This window comes from Netta rufina (genome assembly GCF_964035555.1).
Source record: "Netta rufina genome assembly, chromosome: 5".
NCBI classification, from domain to species: Eukaryota; Metazoa; Chordata; class Aves; order Anseriformes; family Anatidae; genus Netta; species Netta rufina.
Genome location: NC_140128.1, coordinates 30,526,310 through 30,541,577, shown reverse-complemented (window position 1 = coordinate 30,541,577; position 15,268 = coordinate 30,526,310). Strand labels below are relative to the sequence as shown.

Sequence of the window (15,268 nt, the reverse complement as noted above, 5' to 3'; positions counted from 1 at the left end):
GCACATCTAGTTCTGTTGTGGAAACTGATATTTTCCCCCTCTGTACATTAAGTTTTGAGATACTTAATTTTTATCATGTAATGAATCATTGTGGCATATTGCACTGAACACACATAATTTGCTATTGGTTTGTTTTCACTATACCACTATTATTTCTGCGCATTAACATACTAGAAATATTAAATTGCACATTCAGGCAGTAAAGTGTTGTAATTTAGAATTGGCAAGTCTTCTCCTGATTTTTTTTTTTTTTTTGCAACTTAATCTTGAAATAATTCTGTTCCTGTGTGTTGAAAGAAAAAACACTTAAAGGGAAGTTACTTCAAGAACCTCTCAGCAGTATGCAGATTTGTATTCTACCCTGCAACATCACACACACACACACACACACTATATTGTTACCAATGGGGAGCAGTAATGCTAATTTGAGTAATAGCTGACACCAAAAGGTGATTTTTTTAAAGCAACAGCTTGCATTAGAAAAGAGGAAAACCTTGTTGAATTACTTGCAAAAACCAGACAGTGTAGTGACCATTCCTTCTTCCTTCCATTACAGATGAAAGCCTCAACTTCTAAAATTTAAACTGGAATGTTAATTTTTTTAGTATGTTGCAACAGGATATTTAATTTCATAGATGTCTTCCTCACAGAGATTCTTCCTTTGGTCTCCTTAGGAAGGTTACAAGCTTATGTCCAGTTCATAAATAGTAGTAGAAGATAAATATACAGCTTTAATGGAGAGCAAAAGAAAATAAGCTGAAGTTTCATGACTTGAACTTTCCCTGAAGAATCTCAACAAGCACATCAGGCAACCTGTCTCACAGTAGCATTAGAAAGCATCTGTTGTCTTTAGTCTGTTTAAATACCAATTATGACAGAGAATGATGCATTAGAACAAAAAGCACCCATGAAGTTCACCTCTTCTCTATGTATACTAAGAACAGAACATATTTTGAACTACTTTAGAATTTGGCATATTTTTTCGGTAAGTGCTGATCCAAAACTATGGGGAGAATGGGGAAGTTGCAGAAAAAAAAAGGAAGATTGCAGCATGTCAGTGTGTGAGCTTCATGCAAACTTAAGCATAACATAAAGGGAACATCCAAGCATTAGACTTCAAGGTAAACAGCATTCTGCTGCAGGGATGAGAATGAACACACTGGGATCACATCTGTATTTGCAGGCTTCTAGTGACCCAAAGTGGAAATTTTAAAAGAAACACCCCTAATTTGTGAACACTTCTTGATTCATTGGATTCAGAAAGCAAACATTAATTAAAATTGCATGCTGTACTGCACAAGACTCAAAAAAATGTCAGTCCTTAAATCAAATATATACATTTTTAATATCTGAAATATTTACATGGTGGAACCTTTACACGATCCCATTTGTTAAGAACAGTGTTTTCAAGTGTCCTCTCCAGATACAAAGAACTAGTAACTCAAGGTCACAGTTATGTTTTCTGAACAGGTCAACCTGTATCCTTCAGTTAAATACAATACAGAGATACTGGAACACCTTTACTTAATTTGTTTGCTATTAAGATTTGTGTTTAAAAATTAAAAATGTTTGACAGTTTGCTCCCTGGAACACAGTCCTCCTGCAATCAAGACAGCTCATAGCACATTATTGATTTGTCTTCTTACCTGGGTATGAGATAAAAAATGCAGTTTACAGTACATCTCATCATTTGTATCACATCAGCCTATTTATAAAAATCCATACAAACGATGCAGGAAAATATCACCCTCTTTGTGGACAATAGACTGCTTACAGTAGAAAACAAAAGTCAGGGCTTGTTTTAACAGTATGGATAAAAACAAGACTTCAGTTTTGTTTGAAAATTTATGATTTAGTTCTTGTCAACTGCTACACTCAGTTACATCTCTGAAGCTTCCCAAGTAGGTGTTTTTTCTTCCTTAAGCTCTAAAAAAAAAAAAAGTTTTAAAAAATAACTTTAAAAAAATTTGATTACTTTGGAGACAGAAGGGCTAATAGAGAAGGGATAAAATGAAATTCAGCAGAAAATAAGCTAGGTTTAAAAAAAATTAAATAGCACTTACTGAATTATGGTCCTGCTCTTGTTTTAACTGAGCTGAGAATAAAAAACTTCCTGCAATTTGCACTTCCTAGGAAAGAAGCAGAGCATCTGCAGGAGATTAACTTCCCAGCTTTACTAGTAACTCTAAATGAGCAATGAAGTACCAAGACTACTTCTGGTTCATGTCAGAATCAGAAGTATAATGGAACTTCTTTTGCAGAGGCAGGTAAGGGACCAGAAGAACACACAAAGCTGTTCTGTGAAAGCAGCTCAAGCCGCTTATTTTTTAAACTGTATTCTGATCATTCCTTAAATAAAAAGAGGGAGAGTAGAGAAAAAAAAAAGCTGACAAATTTGCAGTAAAATCATCCGTCTTCGTCCATAACTGATAATAGTTCCACATTAAGTGCAAGTGTTTTGCAAAATGGGCCTTTTTTTTTTTTTTTTTTTTTAAATATTTACAAGAATCAAAGTAACATAACAAGATTACCAGAGAGCGTGTACAGTAGCTGCAGCTTATAAAACATACCGGTAATTGTACCTGGTGAATTATAAAGAGAACCAATGCAGGATTTCAGATAACTAACTGAGAAGGGTAAAGGGGGCCTCAAAGCAGAGGACAAAAAAATTCACATTTTCTACATAAAAAAATACAGGTCTCAAGTCTCTGAGAACAGAGAAAATTCAAAGTCTTTGAACGATGGAAAAAAAATTGAAAAATGGAACCCTAGAAGCAAGGAGAGTGCTTTATTTCACTAGACCAATCTTCTTGGCTTCTGTCTCGTATATCAACAACCGCCACATTTTGACTATGAAAACTTCAGCTTCTTCATCTAGTACCTGTAGGAAATACACATTTCACAGATTATTTTTTTTAGGTTAGGCATTGTAGTAATAAATATTAATCCTAGTAGACATATCAAAGTCTGCCATTTGTAGTCAAAAGAAAGATGACAATACCATTTTTATCAAAGTAGAGCTGATCAAATCAAAGTTAAGCATCTGAGTGAGGCATCAGATAGATTTTATTCATTTTGTCTGTCCTGCATTTATCACCTGGCTTGACTTCAGTATGTATCTTATATACTTCATACCTTAATACGACTTTAATTATATACTTGCATAAGGCAGCTTTGAGCACAAAGATATAAAAGCATCACTAATGACTTCCTAATAATGGCTTGGGAAAAGGCAGAGAAATAACAAGCCTGGGAAGAACGTTAAAAAAAAAAAAATGGAGACATGAAATTTTCTATAATTCTCTCTTACAGAGAATTAAATCTGCTCATTTTCAGCTTGGAACTTCCTTGGATCCTATTTTATTTAGTAAGTAATCCCTTGATGGGTTTCTCTTCCTTGAGCTTACTATCCAGGCTTCTTTTGAGTCCTTACAGAATTTTAGCACACACAAAACTTCTCAGGAAGTTTCTCATGTTAAACCAAAAACCACCTACTGACTTGTACTGTGAATCTGACTCCTACCAACTTGATGCTTCTAAATTTTCTTTCCAGAAGAGAGGAAACAATCACTACTTAATCACCTTTCAATCTATGAAGACAAGGTGAAGCAGTAGCCTTATTTCATTAAATTTCCTCCTTCTAACACCAAGCAAACAACAAAAACAAAAACCCACAAGTTTTCATAGTCTAAAGAAGATCACCTTTTACTCATTAATTAGGAATAAACCTACTATAACATTAATTATAAAAATCAAGTTACAAGAATGAGAATAAATAGAAGTTCAAGATTCAACAGTAACAGAACTGTACCAGAAACCTCTCTCTAATGTTAGGGACAGAATTTCAACACTTCCAAATACGAAGAAGCCCTCAGCAGCGATCAGTATTTTGTATTTAGATGCCACAACTACAAAGTCATGTCTGTTTTAGCATTACATGTTTAATCAAAACAGCTTTCATAATTCCCTACAATATACACGTTCTATGAACACCAAGTATTTGTTATGGACTCCTAATTGACACACTGACTGCTACCTTCTGCATATCACAGAAGCTATCTCAGTTATACAATTTTTGCTTACCATGGCAACATCATCCAGTATGCTCTGTGGTGAGCTGTGAGCCATAACCTGAAAGGAACAAATATTTTTAGTTTGAAAACTCAAAGTAAATTATTTGAACATATTTGGGGGAAAAAAAAAATCAGTCTGTACTTCAAGGATTTTGAATACTTTGTACATGAGGAAGTGTTTCCAATTTTTTAGTTTCTAGTATTAGCCAGGGTAACATTAATATTAAACTACATCAGATTCAATCATAGTGAGTACTAGTTTATTGCTCATTACTGAGGATTATGATCCAGCAAACTTCAGAGATTCAACAGGACCTCTGTTTGCTGGCCATCTGTGCATCAGTTAAGCTCTCCTAATTTAAGTAAGCTCCCCTTTATCCAACAGTACATTCCTGATAGAAGACTAAAGCCAAATCTTGAGCAAAATTCTCCCTGTATCACTTTATAACTGAATTTCAAATCTGTCTTTTTAAGCATTTCATAGTATTTTCATTTTTCAGAATCATAACATATCATTTAAGACTAGAAAACAATTTTATTTTTATGTTTCTTTTGAATATAATTTAAAATTTTGCAAATATTCAGCTTCTGCTTTTCACTTTCTACTAACCACCCATGCTACAAAAGTGGTTTTTGAAATTCCCTACCTATGAAACAGCAATAAAGATATTGTGACAGATATAAGAAAGCAAGTTACTAGACTTCTTGTTTCTAACTTGATGGAATAATCTCTGCAGAGTTTACTTTAAACAAGTCATGTAATGGCTAAAAGGTATGGCAGAATGACATCTAATTCTAAATCTAAGGCCTCAGTATTTACTACTGAAGAAACAAAGTATCTAAAAAGCTTTTTAAGAAATTAATCTAGTTAACCTAAAAATTATGCAAAGTCAGCCTACTGGCTTTCCCTGAATTCAGGCATCTTGTTGGTTTTTTTTTTTGTTTGTTTGTTTTTTGTTTTTAAAAAAAGTGTTAACAGCAAATGAATTATTAACTCTGAAATCTAATGGTCAAACTATCAAGCATAAGAGCTGCTTTTATTTCATCAATCCAATCCAGTCCATATGTTTATCTAAGAGAACAGCATCTGACACACACAAATTGTATGCAAGCATGAAAGGAGGTAATCTGTAAAACAGAGTACATACTAACTTCAAGTACGTTGACCATTTCTGCACACCAGTATTATATATTTATAGAGAAGATAACAGACTGCCTTCAAAAACAGATATTGCCATCATTGCTGTAGCTTAAAAAAGGAACAATGAACCAAGAAGATACTAACCTTTGAACAAACAAAGTCAACTAGCGTGGCTTCTTCTTCACCAATATATTCTATTATTTTCTTGTTTATCCATGGTCTAATTCGACGTTCCATTAGTGTCTGAAGAAAAAGCACACCATAATCCATAAGTTTTACTTCCCTGAAACAATACTGGCAGCTAGAACAAACCCTACTGTTTAGTGAAAGATACCTTTTGCTATTAGCTTAGAAAGAACCCATAGTGATTTAGAATCAGTATTTCTGACATCTGATCAGAAATGTTTCTAGATGACCCACACACATACACCTTCTATAACACTACTAGACAAATTGAGTCATTACTAGACACCTTATATAACACTACTAAACAATTCAGGAGAGACCAAAACAATAGGCATGCTCATAATAAGTATTAAATGTGGAAAAGAAATATAGTACTCAAGTCTGGTTCCATTTGATGGTGCTACTTAATCCACTGCAGTCCCAGGAATGAGGTGTTCCTATGCAATTCAAAAGTTTGTTTGGAAAAAATTCTGCTTTTTGCAAATTATTAAAAACAAATCAACTTACTGAATCCACAATTGACCAGTCAAGAGGATATGCAAAGAGCTCTGGTTTTGCTGTGGGAATCTTCTCAATGAGACTCTTAATATGTTTGCGTTTTTCTTCTGTATTGACACTGCCTTTAATATTGCTTTTATCTTCATCTCCATAATCCAGGGGTACGAGTTTCCTTTTCCGGGGCACATCATCACTGTCTTCATCATCAAATTTATTGAAAACACTATCCACAGCAAGCTTCTTCCTTTTCACAGCGTTGGGCTGATTAGGACTATTGCAGGCACCTACAAACCATAAGACAGAATTACATATTCATAAAATTCAACTGAAGCTAGTTTGCTCTTCACATATTTCTTGAGGAGTAGCTGTGTTATATAAGTGTCTATGAATGCCAACAAATATTTTAATCTCTCAAAATTTGTTATAAAAATGCCAAGCTCAAACTGAACTTCTTCAAGATTCCAGGAAAAACAGGCTGCTCTTTTCTACCCTGAAACCAATTAGCATCCCTAACTGAGAGAAAGGGACTACGGCATGAGCTCAAACTCTACCAGAGGCAAAGCATAGAGATGAAAGGTTACTCTGAATCTAATGCTAGGAAAAGTGTTCATCTGTCAACCTAAGAGCACACAGTCACTCTTCATTCAAGATTAAAGTGTGAGCTCAAAGTGCAGCCCTGATATTGTTCAACCAAAATATTAAATCATAAATGCACAAACTCTCTGAAATAAGTATTGCTAATTCTGCTACTCAGAACTTTAAGAACATTGGAAAATTGCTGAAGTGCTAAGAAACTCTGCACTCGTGCTCAATTTGCAATTGTCGTCAATTCTACTTTAAGAGGTGAAAAACCTCATTTTCAGTTTTCTTCTTTGAAAATTGATCAATAGTATTTGTGAATAAATAAAGGCAGTACCTTAATTAAGGTACCTCTAGCATAAATAACATACTTGCATCAATGAAGAGTAGCAAAGAGCTTTCACATAGAATTATTAATCCCAACTCAGAGCTTTCCTTAAAAAAATAGTAAGCCTTAAGGATGACAGAACTTCCCTCTCTCTTCCCCCCCTGGATTTTAGAAGTGATCCATAAAAGATATCTACTGGACAGCAGAAATCAATCAGACCGTCAGGATAACAACAACTTGATAGAATACGTCAAAATGTTCAATATAGCTAGAGAACTGTGTGGCTGCTCATTTTGGCTTTTTTTTTTTTTTCTTTGATTGTGAACCCATATAGAACATCAAAATAATACGTAAACTTGCCCAGTTTGAGACTAAGTCCTATTTTGGGCCGATGCTCCTCCGGCTGTTGTTGATCAGGTGAATTTTCATGAGGGATAATAATGCCACAGGGAGATTCATCACCAGGTGTGTTAGGGGTTGCATTTCCACTAGCAGAAGAAACAGATGGGGCAGAACTGATTGGTCGTAAAGTTGGTTTAAGGCAGGGCTTTTGTTCAGGCTCCTCCTCTTCTTCCTCTGGCTCTTCTCTTTTTTCTTCTTTTTCTGCTTTTTCCTCCTCTTCTTCCTCAGACTCCGGCTCTTGTTTGATTTGCGGCTGCCTACGCCGCTCAGCCTCCTGCTCCATCTACAATGAAAGAGAATTAGGAAAAAAAGAAACTCTCAAAACCAGCACTGTTTAAAGAGAATCTAAAGGCCCACTGCTTCCCTGGCAGTCTGTTAACAAATACATGCAACTACTGCCATTTTAGTATAATAAAAAGTCAATCCACCATTTGTTTTTGAGCTCCATCTAAGCACAGATCTGAAGTTACTTTTCATTTCCAATATTCTTACTGCTTTCCTGGATTATTTTTTATTTAAAGAAAGAAAATACAGCAAATATTAACCATCAACTCTTACAAATTTTTGCTTGCTAAATACATTTTTATTTTACTGAATACCAGCAGAATACTAAGGGATGTTTTCCCCTGTCAGACCAACAGCTACTTACCCTCTGGAGTTCTGCATCTGGATCTGGGTGTCCTTCTGCCAGAAGGCGCTGCCTAATTTCTTCTAGTTCTTCCTTTTCCCTTTTCCTATCCCGTTCATCTGCTTCCATCTCTTTCTCCCTGTCTCGTAGCCTCTTCTGAAGAGCACTACCCCTACAAAAGATACAGAATTGGCATTTCAAAGAACATTCCAAATGTGAACCTTGTATGACAATACAAGAAACACCTGATAAAAAGGTCTTCCACTAATTAAAAACAAGAGTTTTGTAAGAGCATCTACTGTCCTGTATTTTTCTGTTGCAAAAATACAAGTTCCCTGCATTACTATACAGAATTTACCTCATCATGTTAAAGAGAAAATGTGACTGCCAATCTCCTCAGGAAAAGAATCAAATTTATCAGAATCGGTTCTTGACAAGTACATATTTCTGTAAGACTAATTTGATCCAAGTTTTTACTTAGTACCACGCTGAAGGATTTTCCCCATCCTTAATACACTTGTTCTTGATACAACTCAAGAGCTTCCTTGTAGTGAACTATTTAGAGACATTTCATCCACCCTTCCTGCCCTCTCCACCTTATTTTGTAATTGATCACTTAAGTGGCAGGAAGGAGCAGCTGCTCCCAAGCATTAGCAAATAGCAATAAAAGGTCTTTTCCTTTTCCCTCTGCCCCTTAATCAAGTAATGCCAAAATAATTAATGTCCCTTACATCACCACCTAATCACTCAAATGTAAGCTTCATGAACCTCTGCCAACAAAACCCACAATTGTGTTAAAATGGTCAATTAATATTTTCTTGCCTGGAATCTATACAAAGACATACCTGTAGTATTTTGGATCATCTCTGTCATCATCATAGTCTTCTAAGAATTCTTTTAACCGTTTGGCTTCTTTTGCCTGCAATGAATTGAAGCATAAGTAATGTTATTTCTGGTTTAAAATCTAGTAATAAATTAACTTGCTAATATTACTATCTGCTGTGCTTCAAAGTACATTTTTCCAGACACAGAAATACTATATGACATCATGCTCAACATTAAAAGCTTGGAGGAAAGGCAGTGAGGGGGAACCTTTGGAGTTACGGCATTTGTCTTCCAAGTAGCTGCTATGCATGATGAAGCTTAACTTCCCTGGAAAACGTTAAATACTTACGTACGACTGGGAAGCAGCAAATTAATTCCTTATTTTGCTTGCTTCTGCAGTTTCTGCTTTATATATTAAACCGTCTTTATCTCAAACCATGAGTTCTCTCGCTTTTACCCTACAAATTCTCTTCTCCATCCCACTGGGAGGGAAGGAGCAAGCAGCTATGTGGGGTTTAGCTGCCTTCTGGAGTTAAAACAGAACACCTCCCAAGCTTCTAGGGCAAAAAAGTTAAATTCCATGTAAACCAAATGTCTTTTTTCTTATTTTTGTTTTATTCTTCCCCATATCTGTTTCCAATTTCTGCTTTGCAGCAATTCCCACTCCACCTCCTACTTAGAACTCTCTCGTATCTTCTCCCCTTCTCTAGGAGAATTATGAAGTGAAATGTTAACACCATCATTTAAAATAATTTCTTCAGCAAAAACCTGTTAGCCTACGGAAGCATCTATTTTTTAAAGCTGTCAGTTCAGACTAGACTTTCAAGTATTACATTGGTAACTGTGGTAATTTCACAACTAATGAACTGAACCCGTAAATTTAGCAGTGCTTAAATATTATAGAAGGTTCAGGCACATGAGCAGGTTGGAAATAAAGACTGGTCTAGTTCCACTGGTATGGCATAGAAAATGTAGTAGGTTTTGCTAAAAATCTGACAAAAATACAGGTTACAAATGGAGTAGTACATGATAATCAAACCATAGCATTTTCAGCTGCCTCCTTCTCATTCTTTTGCCTTCATAAGATCAAGCTGCTAGGTTTTGTTTTCTAGACTTTCAACAGTACTCCTGCTTTTGTTTGACATCTTTTTCAAGTGTAACTGATATTTTTGTATAAAAACAAATCTGCATGTATACAGGATTGATGCTCTATTACTATCCATAAAGATACCAGCAGACTGTTCTATTCTAAATAGGACACAAAGAACAAGGAGAAAAAAAATCACAGGTAAAACCAAGCCTTACCATTTCCCTCCTCCTTTCTTCTTCTCTTTCAGCCTCTTTTTCATATTCTCTACTTTTCTTCCTTTCTCTAATTTCCCAGTTTTTAAGACGCTACAACAGAAGACACACACTTGTCTCAACATTAAAAACAGCACTACTACATTGAAGTTAGTTTGAATTAATGTTTTGAAAAGTTTACATTAAAATTAGGTAAAATTAGTTATTTATAGTTTAAGACCCTAGAATAAGTCCAATGTTGTTCTGATTAACTGACACACCTGCCCCAGTTCATACAGTCAAGAGATTAAAAGTGTATTAAGAAGAGAGAAGGAATGGTGTATTTTACAGTAGAACAGTTAGTGTCACCCAGCAGAAGTTTTCTTTTTCCTTAAGGAATCTTAGAAATTCCAATCTACCTCTTGATATGCAGCTTCTTTCTCCCGCAGTTTCCTCTCTAGCTTTCGGCGTTCATAGGCATCTTCTTCATCTTCTTCTCGGTCTCTCTTTTTATCTTTCTCTCGTTCTCTTTCTCGTTCTCTTTCCCGTTCTCTCTCACGTTCCCTTTCCCGCTCTCGTTCTCTTTCCCGTTCCCGTTCTCTTTCCCTGTCTCTGCTTTTTTCTCTGAAGGAAGCAAAAAGACCGAATTTAAGTACAGAGCCCTCAATGTCCACTCAATCTAACGATGCCTCTCCAAATGCATAATGCACTATAGTCTTGTGAGCAGTCTTGTGCAATTATACAAGACGTTATAATTAGCCAATACAGCAATAGGCACAGATCAATATTTTAATATATTTAGTTCCTATGTTATCTAAACGTAGTTGTTTGAACACTGCAACCATTAAATACAAGTATCTACAGAAATTAAGCATGAGCACATGGCAACTCATTATGTTAGTAGTTCTCTATAACAAGTAACAGCTACAGATACCACAAAAAGGGTATGCTTAAATAAGTCCTTCATGGCTTGCATGATAACACGAACCCTGCCTATAAGAAACTTAACGTGAAGCAGCTATTTTTCCTACACTGAAGAGGGAAAAAAGCAGCATCTAGAGCCCGACACAATTAGTCATAGTTTAAGACTGAAAGAGGAATACCCTTGCATTAAAAAAAATACACCCAAGAAAAAGGTAAGAAAAAAGTGAAGTAAAGACACTGGAGAACTTCAAGGAGAAATGAAACTACCCACCAAAAGATTTAAAAAAAATTTTGATAAATTGAAAAAAAAATCTTGATAAATTCTTGACAAATAAAAAAAATTATTGATAAAACCAGCATCCAAGCCATAGTTGGAGGGTTGCTTACGGCATATTACAATCGTTATATTCTTGTGCTGTGCAGGAAATAAAGTATTCTTCTCATTTGTATAAAAACAGTATTTCCTAAAATCTTGATTTCCTTTTTTTACACTAATCTTCCAAAAGGACCATTCTTTTTTTTGAATGGCAACTGTTGTCATGAACTATATACATTCAGAAAAGAACACTAGTGAAAAAAATGAAATAGATAGCAATTAAAGTGTATTTACCTTGATCTGCTCCGATCCTTGTTGCGGTCTGAACTCCTTTCACGATCTCTGTCCCGATCTCTGTCCCGTTCACGGTCTCTGTCCCGGTCTTTAGTTCGGTCACGATCCCTATCTCGCTCCCGTTCACGCTCCCGTTCCTTCTCCTTCTCTCGTTCACGTTCACGCTCCCTCTCTCTTTCACGCTCCCTCCTTTCTCGTTCACGCTCTCGTTCCCTTTCTCTTTCTCTGCGTTCTTTTTCAATTTCCTGTCTTTCTTTCTCCTTTTTGCCTTTTTCCTCCTCCAGTTTCTAAAAACCAACAAGAGAACTTTCATAGTTAATTTTGCAGTTATAGGAACTGGATCTTCCCGGCGCAACACACAAGGCTGGTAATGGAAATACCAAAACCGCCCATTGATTTTAAAATATTAAATAGGGTTTGGTGGGTATCTTTTGGAACTCATAAGTATGAAATCAAAATGCAGCAATCACAAGACTAGATTTCGTGCAAAAGCATAGATCTACACAGACCAGCAATCTCCAACCTTAGCAGAGCAGGGCTGGCCTCTTATTGTAAGCTGACTAAACTGCACATACACAGTGCACTGCCAGTCATGATTCAAGTGGGCCACAAATTCCACTGGCCCTATAAGCCACTTGGGTACAAACAAACTGAACTTTCATCTAGAAAAATATATTTCAGTGGAATGCTTACTGGACAGTGTGGGGTTTTTTTTTGTTTTGTTTTCACAAGAAGTCTTGGCAGACCAAAACCATCCTATATGAAAAGTTGGGTAAAGAAATTTATCCACTTACACATGGTGCATGTGGTTTAACAGTGAAGAGAACTGCAACCTTTCCCCTTTTCCCTCCCTAAAAAAGTTCTAACAGTTCATTGGTAAGAACTGGACTCTGCAGAATGGAATCCTTAACTTCCACCACTGCAAGATGGAAAGAGTTACAAAAAAAAGGTTGGAAATAGCTCTTTTGAAACACAGAAACTAAAGGGTTACCTGCTACAGTTTTACTAAAAATTGTACAAAATTGCAACTTTTTTTTTCAATTAGAAACAGTTCCTATGACCAGAATTCCTATAAGACAATAGAAAATACATCAACAGAATGATAGATAAATCCATCCTTGGAAGCAATTGTTATGTGTTAACTTACAGATGCTGTGCTAGGACATGGACCGCCAACACTGGATTAACCTTGCCTATAAGCTATGTTTCTGGGAGGAAGAGCAAGTACACGGTTCACAAATATACCAAATAACAACCAAATATACCAAATTTCAACCTGATGGATGCCAGAATACCACTTTTTTTGAACACATATTGAGCAGAATAAACAGGTTTATCCCCTTTGGCTCCACGTTTACCACCACTGAAATGAAATTAAAAACTGGAACAATCATACAGCATTTTCTCTGTTTTTTTGTTTTTCTTTTCTTTAAACAAAGCATTTAAGACAACTTTAAAAAGCAATCTTACCTGATAAGTGTTCTTCTGCCATAGGCACAGGGACCAGAGAACCGACAAAGGATTACAGAAATAAAGCTAATTCACTAGTGATTAATGTATCCAGTGAAACTATACTGCATTGATAGAACAATACAGGCAAACCAATGTTGGATACATTGAAATCACAAAAGGAAAAAAGGACTAAAAATGGTAGGAAATTGGTAGAAAACTGATATGAAAAACAAAACTTAGGTTCTACAAGGTACACGGGGCTGAAAACCAATTTGTAAAGGACTGTATTTTACAGGAGCTTTATGGTATTAAACCTCAATATGGTCAGATACTAACCTAGGCTGTCAACTTTTAAAAATACAACTTACCTCAAATTTCAAATACTTTTAAAGAAAAGTTTATATACTGAAGTCGTTGATACTTACAGGTTATCTTAGATGTTCCAATAGAAATTTCTTTGGTAGAACTCCTGCTTTTTTGCCATTCAAAAACTTTGTGGTGAGAAAAGAATTTCTCAAGAGAGGTTGTTTTTGTTTGTCTTTTTAAAAAATATATTTACACATGTGTAAATACACAAAGTGTTCTGAATTAAAATCCATTTTGTAGACCCGCTTTCTTAAAATCCAATAAAAAAAGTTTACTTTGTAATCAAAATCTGACCTCAACTTCTATCAGCCTAAACAAGAGGATCTGAAAGGGTAATGGGATGGGAACGGTATCAGGTATATTGAAGTAATGAACAGAAATGAACAGGTAGAAGAATTATAAATCTTACCTTGAGCTCTCTTCAGACTCGTCCGTGCTGTAAATGGACGCCCCCTGCAATGCTGATACCCTGACAGTCTGTGGTTATTGTTTTATAAACTCATACCAAAAACATGCAAAGGTTCACTGTGCTCACTAGCCAGCTGCTAAAGATTCAGCCCCTTTTAAACATATCCAATATACACAATGACTACTTCCAGTTGATTTTTTGATGTTAAGAAACCCCAAAATACCCCTCCAATAATAATAAAGATTAAAGGCAGTAAAATGCCCAAAAGCTTCTGAAACAACGAAGCATGTTTTGTTGGTTTTTTTTGTTTGTTTGTTTGCTTGTTTTTGTTAAGCATATAACTTGTTTGTATGTCAATACCAGTGACTTGCTGGGGCTTGGAATTTAACACAATTCTACTGAAGTTTCACCAGGAACCAGTTTTGCATTCAATTGCTGAGCTTCTCCAGATGATTTCTTCTAGAGTTTTTCCCCACATTTTCATCTCCAACAACTTCAGTCAAGTGAAAAACTGAGTTTTTTTATACATCCAACAATGTGTAGTCACTTGTGTTTACATGGATAAAGTTGCGTGAAAACATGGTACCATCCCCAGTGACTGCATGTGGTAAAGCTGAATAACACGGGCATACTCCACCTTGCTGTAGCTTCAAGGTTTTCATTAACGTTGATTTAAGGATATTTTGAAATAAAAGCACGTGCTCAAAAGAGGAGCTTGTTGATATTTCCCTACACCAAGGACCATTCCAGTCTCATTGGGGAAAAAATAATACCAACTTTAAGCTGAACATTAAAACAAGAACATTACATGCATATTTTCCTTACTACCTATAAGTACTATTTTCCATAGCAGAAACATTCACAGATGCAATAGCATTAATGGAAACTTCTGTACGTGGGAACTGAGGTGGGATTTGATGTGCACAAACATTTCCAAGCCAGTTACCCCTTTGCATATTTTTCTGAGGGGGCATCCATAAGTATAATAAAAAACAGAAGCTCATACTTACATCCTATTCCATGTTACTTTCCAAGCTGTGAGTTTCATCTTGCATTAGTCACCATATGATCTCTATCATAATGGTGGGGGTCAATGAATAGATTAGCTTTATGGGAATTTACAGTTCTTCCATGCATCTAAAGTTTGGTAAGTCTGGTAACCACTGACCTACTTTTAATCTTTCCCCCACTCTTAAACTTAGAACTATTAAAATAAAAGACTTAAATTTATTCAAGTTTCAACTCTTCATAAAATCTTGGATTATGTTATAAATCTACCTACAGAAACACACTCAAGTGTATGTCTTATACTGCAGCCCCGTTTAGCCTTTAGTTATAAATATCTTGACTTAATGTATGTGTAGAAACTTAAGTTGCCTTTACTCATGATAAAGTGAGAAGACTGCAAAATAATCAGTAGCAATCAGAAGTCTTAGCATAAAGATGTCAAGGGCCACTTTAACGTGGTATTTGTCGTTTGACTGGTAAAGAACTACATGTATATTAAACCTAATATAAACATCATTTTAAGTGACATTGCAACGTACGGCTAAATTTTTTATAATA

General features: G+C 35.6%; 1 protein-coding gene across 4 annotated transcripts in view; it reads right to left on the bottom strand.

The window, feature by feature from the left end:
* Nucleotides 1-2,375: 2,375 nt before the first annotated feature.
* The window catches only part of RBM25 (RNA binding motif protein 25), a 31,995-nt gene continuing 19,102 nt past the window's right edge, over nt 2,376-15,268 (bottom strand). For all 4 annotated transcript variants that reach the window (XM_084287462.1, XM_084287463.1, XM_084287461.1 and 1 more), the window contains 10 exons: nt 11,476-11,762; nt 10,361-10,565; nt 9,966-10,055; nt 8,681-8,754; nt 7,857-8,007; nt 7,166-7,490; nt 5,908-6,182; nt 5,359-5,457; nt 4,084-4,131; nt 2,376-2,881 (listed from right to left, as the gene is read on the bottom strand). In XM_084287462.1, coding sequence (XP_084143588.1) covers nt 2,789-2,881; nt 4,084-4,131; nt 5,359-5,457; nt 5,908-6,182; nt 7,166-7,490; nt 7,857-8,007; nt 8,681-8,754; nt 9,966-10,055; nt 10,361-10,565; nt 11,476-11,762 — 1,647 coding nt within the window. In that variant the 3' untranslated portion in view covers nt 2,376-2,788. The remainder of the gene's footprint in view (nt 2,882-4,083; nt 4,132-5,358; nt 5,458-5,907; nt 6,183-7,165; nt 7,491-7,856; nt 8,008-8,680; nt 8,755-9,965; nt 10,056-10,360; nt 10,566-11,475; nt 11,763-15,268) is intronic.